Below are 12098 nucleotides of genomic sequence, written 5' to 3' on the forward strand. Positions count from 1 at the left end.
CTGGAAGACTTGGCTCTAACATATTGTCTCTGCCTCCACTCGTGGACTCCCCAAATAGCTTTTCTCTGGCTAATTTCTCTGTTCCCCTTAATATCTGGAAAATTTGGGCCAAATCATCTGTTATCTTCCTAACGTCTAGGAATTTTGTTTGTATTATCTCTTGTAATTTAACCTCTGCGGTTCAGTTATCATTCTGATCAGTTTATGCGAGGAGAGAGGGATGGAGAACTTCAGGGAAAGAATTCCACATGCAGCTGAAGAAAATGCAGATTCTGCTAGAAACGGTTTGTTAAAAGGAGGTGCACTTGCAACCAAGATCTGATAAATAGGCAGTCTGAGAAGGGATACTAAGCTGGGGTAGGTATTGAGCTGAAGTGGGTGAGACATGGCAATAGGAGGGTCTCGAGCCAAGTCATTGATATCTAACATCCATACAGTTGCAGTTTGTACCCATTTTCCTCAGTATCTTTACATTTTCAGACTTGCTTCTCACCTTTTGTGAAGTATATATTTTTGCATAATAGATCATTTTAAGCAGTCTCGTATCTGAGTGTCACAAATCATGCACACAATCATTATTTTATTTTCCAATCCCTTGCGATGACTTTGTACATTTTAACTGCATGATTTGAGGAGTTTAACATCTTTCAACTTTGCATGAAAGAAAACTGTTGGATTTTTCTTTTGCTGTATTCTACTTGTTGATTCTTCATCATTTCATTATGAGAATGTTGGTGCACCAAGGATTGGTGTACCAGACTTAATAATTTGAAAGAAAACTTGTAAGGATTTGAAGTCTGCCAGAACAGAACAAAAATGTAAGCTTTCCACGATAATCCCAAGTGCAATTGTTCACTTCCTTCCTTCCTTCCTTCCTTCATAGCAATGTGCTTAGACTAAGCATGAGTGTCAGACTGCTCGATAAGGAGAGCAGTCATTATTTGTGCAGCTCCGATGTTTCAATCTATTCAGTATAGGATAGCATTCAATTTGTCTTGCTCCTACAGTCTGAGCAGGGCTTGCCTCCTTCCCTATTTTTATATGCAGATTGTTCACTCTAAAAAATGTTAATTCGCAGCATGTGGGTTTCTCTGGCAAGGCCAGCATTTATTACACATGTGGACATGGTCTTGAGAGGCTAGTGTTCTGTCTGCTGGAACCGCCACAGTGGTATTTCTATAGTGGTCGTAGCAGCCTTGGTATGATTGAGTGCCTTGCTCGGCTATTTCAGAGGGTAGTTCAGAATCGGTACGATTACTGTCGGTTTGGAGTCCAGACCAGAGAACAAATTTCTTTTCATGAAGGTCATCCCTGAACCAGTTGAGTTTTAATAGGAATTGGGTCGCTACTTCGTCTGATTGACTGATTTAACAGCAGGATTTGACCTTGTGTCTCCAGGTCATTACTCTGGACATGTAGATTATGTGTCAAGTAACAGAACCAACAATGCTACCATTCCGTGAAGCCCAGGGAACACACATTCCATTGGCCAGGAAAATCATTCCAATCTGAATGACGGCATTTGCTGGACAAGCTATGTGGAATCTCTGTTTAGTTGAGAGCAAGAAGGGTTTCCTACTCCTGATGTACTGGTGGGTTTCAATTCACTGATGGCCATGATTATGTACATTGTGAGTGAGAATGTCTGGTGGGGATTATGTCGATGGTGTTGGAAAAGGGGAAAAATGCAGAGAAAGGAAGTAAATAAACCAGTGATGTACCAGAAATGCAACATTTTTCAAGCACGATTGGATTGCAAAACATTGGCTTGTAAGGTTGGTACATGGAGTTGATGAGGTTTTTGCTGAAGCTGGAGGATGGCTACACATTCACTGTTTCTCTTCAATTCAAAAGGTTCTGAATCACATTTACCCTGATTGACTGAACTTTTCGAAGGGAAGTACAATTCCTGATTATCTGTTGCAACTTATTCCCTAATATCCTGTCCATGTTGTTGTGGTTCCCAGTTTAGCTGTGGAATTAGATTTGCTACAGTGCAGGAGGCCATTCAGCCCATCAAGTCTGCACTAACCCTCTGAACAAACACCTTACCTGGGCCCACTCCCCCACCCTATCCCCAGACCCCACGTAACTTGAACATCGTTGGACACTAAGGGGCAATTTAGCATGGCCAATCCACCAAATCCTCACATCTTTGGACTTCCGGAGTAAACCAGAGCACCTGAGGGAAACTACAGCAGACACTGGGAGTAAATTCCACAATCACCTGGAATTGAACACCATGTCCCTTCGGCAAAGCGGGTTACACGGAGTGTGTCAAAACTAGACCCCAAAATACGAGAATGAAGCCCCTGTCTAATGTGACATTGCGAAGAGGCAGACTGTGGGGATCTCTTTCGCAGCTGCTGCCTGGCTCGCTGGGTTTAGATGGTTGATGTAAAATCAGTTAAAATCCATGGTCATGGTATGAGAAAACCTTTAAACCACTGTAATTGAATTTGAGCCTTAACTGGTTAAACACGTGCAATGTTCTTGATGTAGTGGTCAAAGATAGTGCAAAATTGATATTTTTATGGAAGAGAGTTCAAATTACTCCAGCTGTGCATCAGAATTCAGAAGAGTTGTTAGAGATATGCGGCACAGTATGACACCTCGAATAAATTTAGTGTGTGGTTAAGCAGTGCTGAGTGTATTTTGCTGACATTGCTTGCTTTCTTTTTATTCCCGCCAACAGTGGGCAGACAGACCACTGCGCCAGCTACAATGACAGCTGCCGCCAGCGCGACTGTTGGTCTCGTTGAACAAGGTAGACGTGTGCGGGCGGACACTGCAGGTGGAGGGCATGCTCCAAACTAATGCTCTGCTTTCATACCTTGTGAACGTACCCTACCTCGTGTATTTGTTGTCTGGGTATTTAAATCCCATTTAATCTGGCTGGGCAGCAAGGAGAAGCTTTGGGTGATTTTTTTTTTTTCTTAACTTGAGGACCGTCAGAAATCAAAGATCGGGAACTCCCATTACAGGCACTCAATCAAATAGGCATCAATTTGAATTCAGACAATTTGTCAATGAGGTAATGCTTGGAATCAACCTTTGAGCTGCTTGGCAGAAGCATATTTTAGCCGCAGCATTAATGGAAGATCAGTGCAGTTCTCCTGAGTGGTTCAAGTTGATCCCAATAAACACCTGCTCCAACCACACTGCCATAAAGTTAGAACTCCGAAAACCAGCAAGTTCTTGTTGGTTCAGCAGATCAGGTTGCCTCCTGTGTGGTACAGCCGAAATTGTAATGTCCATTTTCTTCAGTCTGGTTTACATGTTTGAACCTCATCGGCCCTTTTAAGTATCTGTCTTGCTTGGTGCAGTCTATTTTGTATGCCTCTGTCTTGCACAATTGTGCAATGTTTTATGTATCCTGTTAGCACTATTGCCTGAGGTGTGGGTTTTAGACATTGCAAAATGAGTTTGGTTCCCTCAGTTTATCAGCCCGATAATCTCTTGGGTTTAACAAGAGTGTTAGGCATTGGCATGTCTTTTTACCTGGCCTCTGGGAGCAAACCTCCCACTTAATTTCCTGAAGAGCAATGAGTGGTATGTTCTTGAGGTGAGAGAAAGACTTGCCATAGAATATTCGGATATGGCTCGTATTGAATCTAATGGGTTTGTAATGGTACCTGTCCAATGCGCACGTCATGGAAATCCAGTCAGAAGAACACTCTGAAACTCATTCACTCCCCCATGACTCAACGGATGCATGCACTATTATGTGCCACTATTATACCAACCAGAAGGCCTGCCTCCTTCCACACATCCTTCTCTTGAAATCCTTAACTGCACCAAATAATCTAACCTCAATTGGAATAGTAATGAAGGTGTTGATGTGGTGATCTTGAGGTGAATGGCCAGCCTGGGTCCCTGAACCTGATTGATAACCTAGCATTACTCCTCCTCAAGGTGGAAAGGCCTACTGACACTCAGTCTCAGATTTAGATGGCACTTGTGATGGCATTCTCGCCTGTCTGATGGCGAAGGCAGAATTTTTAGGGGGGTTGTATTGACCCTGTTTGCACACTTTGGTGCTGATAATGTAGTGGCAGTACAGTGTAAGGAAACTTTTATGTTGGGATCTGTAGTCAAAACTGGACTGAAATAACTAACCAACTTTTCCAGAATCTGACTGTGGTAAATGACCCTTCAAATATCTCAAATTTTGCTAGCAACAAGATTAATGCAGTTATACATTCAGAGCTCAAGAAGTGCAGAATATACTTGAATATTATTTAAATGTAATCTCATTAAAGCAGTGCACTCTTGGGCAATATCAACAGTCAGCAGAAAATAAGCCTGAAAGCAGAATTCCCAATTATTGCCAGGTCTTTGTTGTCCATCACCAGTTAAAATAACAATTGCATTTGGCTTGTCTGAGTTTCAACTCTTGTTATGAAACCAGAGGCAGTTTTACTGGTGAGACATCTACCCCAAACTATTTTGACCTCCTTGCAGAGTAAGATGGTGAGGTGGGGATCGGCGAGACACTTTAGGGAGAGGAGGGAATAGGTTTATACGGCAGAAATGGAGACAAGTTTGCACCCTCCAACTTTGTGATTTGTTGCTTCGACATGTCAGTGGCTGTACTCGCACTTTTGAAAAGTGAATGCTGCATGCAGAAAGAAAAAGCCGTGTGCATGTGAAACTGGGGCTTGCTCTGTTTTGTGTGTTACGAGGCTATTTATCCTTATCACAGTGTTCTCGTGGCATTGGGATGAGTTGCATGCCTGGTGTTAAGATAATATGAAGATAATACAACTCTTTAAAGGGTCACATGATGGAGGGCTGTTAAACATGGGATTTCTGAAATAGTTAAGCTAAAGTGGCTTAAATGGATACAACACACTTCAGTTTAAGAAGGGTACTTTGGTTGAGGGTGTTATCTTGCACTAGTTTCCATGAAAACAATCTAAATTCACTTCAAATTCACTCTTCGCCATTTTCCAGTCAGGGATTCAAGTGACCTCTGATCTTATTTTGTTGGCAGGCCACAAGAGCAGTAAACATTGACTATGAATGAGTTTTCCAACCTTTCCCCTTTGGAGAAACTATTGGTTTTCTGTTAACATCTCCTCTCCACCAAACTCCTCACTGAGGTCAACATCTTACAGCTCTTCACAAATAAATCATCTGAATTCATTCTGCCCTCAGCAATCAATTGGGATACCCTCCTCCATCCCTCAGCATAGCAATCTGAATGGAATTTCCTTTTCTATCCCTCTATGCAAATATCATCTCCCCTGCCCTGATCTCCAACAAACCAAATGATGTTAGCATCTCTGTCCTACGATGGTCCAATGCAGACCAAGATCTCCCGAGTGCGTCCCCCATACCCCATGAACAATCCAGGGGGCAGTTGTTAACAGAGTTGATGTAATGTTTCAACAACATTCTACCTGTACTGTACACTGAACAATACCTTTCACTGTACCTTGGTAAATGTGACAACAAATCTAAATCGAAACTAATGCTACAAGCAGATGGTCATAAACATGGGGACCCAAGAGCTACTGAACTGTTATAAACTGCTGAACAAAGGAGGAAATCAGCCACCAACCTGTAGATACTCTGCAGTACAGCACTTTGTTTCTCTTGCAATGATGAGCTCTCTGTCCATCCCTCCCCCAGTCAGCACATTGTTTCAATGTTGGAGTTCCAGGTTATTTTACTTCACAATCCTTCCCAATTTGAAGCTTCCCTGAACACAGATTTTGAAAAAAATTATTGAAAACTTCCATAGAGTCCCTACAGTGCAGAAGGAGGCCACATGGCCCATCGAGTCTGCACCGACCCTCTGAAAGAGTACTTCACCCAAGCTCACTCCCCACCCTATTGCATTAACCACTTAATCTAACCTACACATCATTTTGAACACTTAAGGGGCAATTTAACATATCCAATCCACCTAACCTGCACATCTTTGGACTGTGGAAGGAAACTGCAGCACCCGGATGGAAACCTACGCAGACACGGGGAGAATGTGCAAACTCCACACACACTGACCCAAGGCCGGAATTGAATCCGAGTCCCTGGCGCTGTGGTGCAGCAGTGCTAACCACCATGCCACCCTTTTCATTTATAACCAACACAACATCAACATCAAACAGCCCAGAAAACGAATATTATTCCCTGAACAAAGATGACATGACTCAAGTAAATTGATCTAACCTGGCATCATTCACTCTTCACCTGAATGAATGAAAGAAATACTTCGAGACTCCTGTTTGAAAGGACATGATGCTTTCCTTTTTCCTCATACGTTTTCTAGACTTTGGAGCATCGTGTTGAAATAGTTCATTTGATTTGGCCTCAGACACTGCTTTTCAGAGTTCTGCACTGGAGCCATCTCAAGTCAGGAGATATCTGCTCAAAGGATCATTTTCTCCCAGAACTGCCAGAGTTGTAAGTTTCCCTTGTTTTATGCATGGTGACCAAGGGTACAAATATAAATAGGTTGATGTTTCAACTGCTTTGGAAATGGTGCTGCAGGGAGATAGGCATTGCCATAGACACATGGAGACCCCGGACACCAATTGAACCACGAACTGTTGAAAACTGGCCACTATTTGATTTAATTTCTTGTCTTTCTCTTTTGAATCTTGTCAACTTGACTCCACCTCTACTTATTGCAAGGTAAGGAGGGCTCTGATCAGGGCTTCATTTCCATTCCAACAAGCTCCAACTTATCTAACGTTGATTTTGTTTTTGACCTAACCTTTTCATTTTTCGTCTTTTTGCTGTTCTCACCTCAGTTTAGCCTCATACATGCCTGAACAGATGTGTACATTGGAAGGCAATATGTAAGATGCGTTATTGGGTTGAGTTTGAGGTTTTAAGCTTTCTAAAAATATGGATTTTTCTCTCATTGGGGAGGGCGACTGACCTGATGCAGACATTGAAGCTGTCGTTTAATTTTAATTTGCAGTGATTTGAAAATGTCAGAGTGACATTGACTAAACGTCTCATCTTCCACTACGATGACTGAACTTGTACATGTCAATGCATGGTGTTATACTGGTGGCTCACATTGGGACTGGGGCATACGATCTAATTTCTTTTAACAGTGAAATAAAATCAGGATTTGTGGCAGCTCAAGTAAGCTCGCACTAGAGTTCACATCAGGCTTGGAAGAAAAGCTGAAGGTTTAAACTTTGGAGTTCGGAATTTCCTCAAAGCTATTTTATCATCAGTTCATTTCCCAATTCACAACTGTATCAAATCGGGCATGAATTTTGTGGCATTTTCTTTAAGAGCTTACATGCTGTGTTGGGTTTTGACTCAGGCTTCCAATGGATGGATGGCCTTTCGCTTAGATTGTGGAGACCACTGGACACATTGTTCTTGCCTGTCTGAATGGCTGACAGGCGCTGAATCTTTCATTATTCAGCAGCAATGGCAGCAGGCTTTTTGGGGCGTGGTGTGTGATTTGAGCCCATTTCTGTGTTTTTGGAACAGTGATCTCTGGGTCCAATTTCAGCGAGAGCGCGAGAGATTGAAGTTGATATTATGATCACAGCAGTGAGCAGCTGCTGTGGAACCCAAACTCTGAAAAAACATCCCAGCTGGGATTTCCAGAAAGTTTCTTCATGTGTGCTTTATTTAAGGCTGTAAACAACTCCACAAACTGCAAGAAGCAAAAATTACCAGTTCCAAATTATTTTAAAAATTCATTTTCTGAATGAGCGCAGGGTCAGCATTTATTGCCCATCCTTAATTTCCCTTAATGTGGTGATGAGTTACCTTCTTAAAGCATTGCATTTGGTGTGGTCAAGGTGCTCTTCCAGTGCTGTTAGACTAGAAATTTGACAAAGCGATGATGAATGTAAGGATGCTGTGTTTCCCTTGCACTTCCTCCTGCCCTTATCCTTCTTGATACTGGATGTTTTGTGTTTGAGAGTATCCAAATTTAGTGGCATATAATTTATCCAGGGATAGCCATAAGGAAAGGAAGTATTTGTTCACTATTGGTCGGAAGATATTGAATGCACTGTTCATCCGTGCACTGAAAGAATGTCAGAAAGGAATATCTTCCTCCCAGGTTTCAAATAGAGCCAACTAAACTCGCTAAAAATGTGAGCAAAGCAAATCATTATCTTTCCACTGCAAGGTGATTATTTACAGGGTTTTTCCGCAAGATTAGTTTTTATTTATTTTTTTCAATGTATTTTGTTACAAATATGTATCAAAACGGGTTGCAACATGTGAACAATCAACTATACAGTCTACAAATCCACCCCCCCCTGGCGACGAACAGCTCCTCAAACACGGTCACAAACATCCCCCACCTTTTCTCAAGCCCCTCTGCAGAGCCCCATAACTCATATTTTATCTTCTCCAACCGTAGGAAGTCATGCAGGACACCCAGCCAATCCGCTACCCCCGGTGGCGATGCTGACCGTCACTCCAGTAACATTCGCCGCTGTGCAATCAGAGGCGAAGGCCACGACATTGGCCTTTGTCCTCTCCATGAGCTCCGGCTTCTCTGAAACTCCAAATATCGCCACCATAGGGCCCGGGTTCACCTCCTGCTCCACTATCCTGGCTAAGACCGCGAACACTCCCGGCCAGAATCTTCCCAATTTTTCGCAACCCCAAAACTTATGTGTGTGATTTGCTGGCCCCTGCCCACAGCTCTCACGGTCATCTGCTATCCCCTGGAAGAACCCACTCATTCTCGCCCGAATCATATGTACCCTGTGCAACACCTTAAACTATCAGGCTCATCCTTGTACAGAAGGAGGTCCCGTTTACCCTACGCAGTGCCTCATGCCATATTCCCCAATTGATCTCCCCTCCCAACTACCCTTCCCATTTCTCCTTGATCTTCATCACCCGCTCGCCTCCCCAGCCACTTCCCCCTCGGCAGCTCTACCCTCTCACTTCGCTCCTCCAGACTGGCGAACCCTTCCTCCAAATACAGATCCCTCACCCTGGCCAGCCCCACTTTCCTCCACCTCCTGTATTTACTATCCATCCCCACCCGGCTCAAAACGATGATCCGCGCACAGCAGCATTAGCACCGACATCCCGTCCACCCTAAAATGCCTCCTCAACTGATTCCATATCTTCGCCATGGACTGCACCACCGGCTCCCTGAATACCTACTCGGAGCCATTGGCAACGTTGCTGTCACCATAGCCCTCAAACTAGACCCCTTTCAAGTTTCTTCCTCCTTCATAACCCACTCTACCCCTTCTCCTTCCCACCATCGCCGCACCTTATCCACATTCGCCGCCCAATTAATTTTTTTGAAATAATATTGGGATAGTGGAACTGCAGTTTCAATCTCAATGGGTTTTTCATCTCTGACCTGCAGCATCAAAACTCTAGTTTGAAGTTGCTTTTTTAAGAGCAATTTTGGCATGATCCCATAGGGTTCCTTCCTAAACTATGCACCAACTACAGTATAACATGCTCTAAATGACTCCTTTTCAGGATAGGCAATTTAGCTGGAAGATTGTTTGGCATAAACTCTCTTAACTTGAAGACAAATAATTACCCATCTGTACACTTAATAAATTACTACACACCTGTCAGCGGTTTGCATTGTGCCAACAAAGACATAGATAAAGCTTTACAGGTAAGTGTACAAAGGTTTGCATAGGAATGTTTGAAAATCTCTTGGCAAGAATCAGAATGGTATCAGATTATTACAATAATTCAGCTTCTCATGGCATGCTTGTGATGCATCTAATGCAAATTCTTGTTTCACATTCTACTTATTCTTCAAAGGGATTCAAGTCATCGGTAACACAGTTGAAAACTCAAACTGTTACAGAGCATTTGGGATTATCTGGAATAATCTCTTGTTTAAATATGGTAGATTAATGTAAATATGGAGGGGTGGCAGAAATGACAGAGTGACCACATGGATAAAACAAGCAGCATCTTTAACTGTCTCCCCCTTGAACAGTGAGCTCGTGAATTATGATATGTGCTGTGTGAATTCTCTCTGAGCCTGTTTTTTGAGCGGGGAATTCTCTCGATGCGTAAGCACTCCAGAGGCACTGGGGCAGCTGGGCTATTTGTAGAGGAACATACAGAGTTTAAGTTGCTATGCGCATGGCCATAGATTGGCAAGTATTGGATCTGTGCCCACCACAGGAAAAACAAGTGAGTCGAAGAAAGACCCTGTTGGCCTACAAATGTCATTGAGCATCTGGTGTAGCTGGTTTATTTGTACATGGACAGTGTTACGCTTGCAGTAGTTACAGCACAATTGGAAACGGATACAGTATATCCTGACAGGACAGTTGAGCTATAAATGTAATTTTCTTTTCTTTTCCTTTTTCAAAATACAGCAGCCAAAAGTTTATTAAACAAGAAGGCCGATGGAGTTAAGGTAGGTTTCCAACTCAACTTCTGTTTTTCCTTCTCTCACAGTTGGTCGATCCTTATTTGCTTTTATTATCTTTTTAGTTTGCATTTTATGGCTTCTGTTAGTGCCTGCTATCACAGTTGAACAATACGAAAAGAAGCTTTCAAAAAAAAAAGCAAGGAATTATGCATGATATATCAAAAGTACTAAATGAACTGCAAATTAGTAGTACAGCTACAAAATGGGCGACTGCAGTGATTCAACATGGGTATGGCACTTAGCTGCATCTGATCTAATGGAAATGAACAGGGGAGCTTCAAACCACAAGTTCTAACTTCACCCAACCTTTGGTATTTATTTGGCGGAGATGGCAATTTTTTTCTTTACACTATTGCTCCCCCTCCCCACTTCCCCACAACATGCTCTTCCCTCCCCACATCCTCCAGCCACACAAACAATATCATGCATCCAGCACTGAGATGATGCATGCAGTATAATTAATATCAAAGCATATTTCAGCAGTGATCAATGATGCAATGTTGTGCATGGCTACAGTCACAATACAAACCTGTTCTAATCATGGTGGGAGTTCGAAATAGTTAGGAGTCTATTGAAATCAGCATTGAAGATTTTGGGTTTTTCCAACGTTTTTTCTCTGAACAATGGTGTGAACCATATAGCAACGGCCAAAGTAGCCTTGCCTTTAGGTAGGGTACAGAGGCAGTGAATTATACTCCGTTTTGTTTTTCCATTTTACTTGTGCTACTCTTGTGTCATCATCCTTCAGTTTGGGTACTCTCCTCAGTGGAAGTCACTGGGCATTTATAACAGATGAGTCGGTAAATATGATCAACATTATGATCTTTTCCCCTTCCCTGACATGTTGAAATGTCCAGCCAAAACCAGCAAGTGGTGTGGAAAAAGAATATTCAGAAGGGTAGCTGAGTCTTGATGACAGGAAACGCATAAGTTTGAAACTGAGTCTTTGCTGTGAAGCCAAATGTTCTTTGCCAAATTGAGCAACTGATCAGACAATGGCGAAGGTTACCATGCAGTAATCAAATTGTACAACTAGCAGAAACTGTATTATCTGCCTGTGTCATGGACAACTGGGTAATTTAAATTAAATAAATAATTTCAGCTCCCAATATGGCTTTGAGGTTTTGCAGGACTTCAACAAAAAATTACCCTCAAACAGGAAATGGGTTTAGCCTTTTGTAATGTGACATTCTTTCCATGTGACAAAACAAGTTATGTTTTACAATTTATCCAGTCGACCGGGTCTTGTGTCAAGCTTGTGCAATCCACTATTTGTCAGGGAAGAGAATCCATGTTGCACAACTTGTATAAAGGAGCAAGGTGTGCTCAACATTTTTTAGTTCATGGACTAAGAACACATCTTAGGTCTGTCAGCATTTGAAAAGGTTGACATGTCCCTCCATCTTTGAATAGGACTTGGTGTTGACCAAGTGCCTTCTTGGTCAGAAAGGCTATCATTTTTAACTTTACAGTTGCTGTCAGGCCTGCCAAGCATTTCCAATTTCTATTTCAGTTTCCAGATTTCTATCGATCCTAATTTGTCACTTGTGAATAAATATCAGCATACGGTTTTGCAGAGAGTTACAAAGCTGCAATTTAAGAGCAATATGATGACTCGGTTCATTGTCAACAGGTTGTTGAGTGAGGTTGAGCAGTCATGACCAGGGTGATTGAGGCACGATCAATTTGGCTGGAGACGAAGTTGAATTCAAACTGAGGCTTTATTAGTATC

General features: G+C 42.4%; 1 protein-coding gene across 50 annotated transcripts in view; it reads left to right on the forward strand.

The window, feature by feature from the left end:
• Window positions 1-12098, forward strand: part of LOC140396907 (calcium/calmodulin-dependent protein kinase type II subunit beta) — a 392935-nt gene that overhangs the window by 274672 nt on the left and 106165 nt on the right. For 21 of the 50 annotated variants that reach the window (XM_072485783.1, XM_072485782.1, XM_072485789.1 and 18 more), the window contains one exon: window positions 10311-10351. In XM_072485783.1, the coding sequence (XP_072341884.1) occupies window positions 10311-10351 (41 nt within the window). Of the gene's footprint in view, window positions 1-2695; window positions 2795-10310; window positions 10352-12098 lie in introns of all 50 variants that reach the window. The other 29 variants (XM_072485778.1, XM_072485780.1, XM_072485781.1 and 26 more) reach the window with 3 other exon arrangements.

This window comes from Scyliorhinus torazame, chromosome 20, assembly GCF_047496885.1.
Source record: "Scyliorhinus torazame isolate Kashiwa2021f chromosome 20, sScyTor2.1, whole genome shotgun sequence".
NCBI classification, from domain to species: Eukaryota; Metazoa; Chordata; class Chondrichthyes; order Carcharhiniformes; family Scyliorhinidae; genus Scyliorhinus; species Scyliorhinus torazame.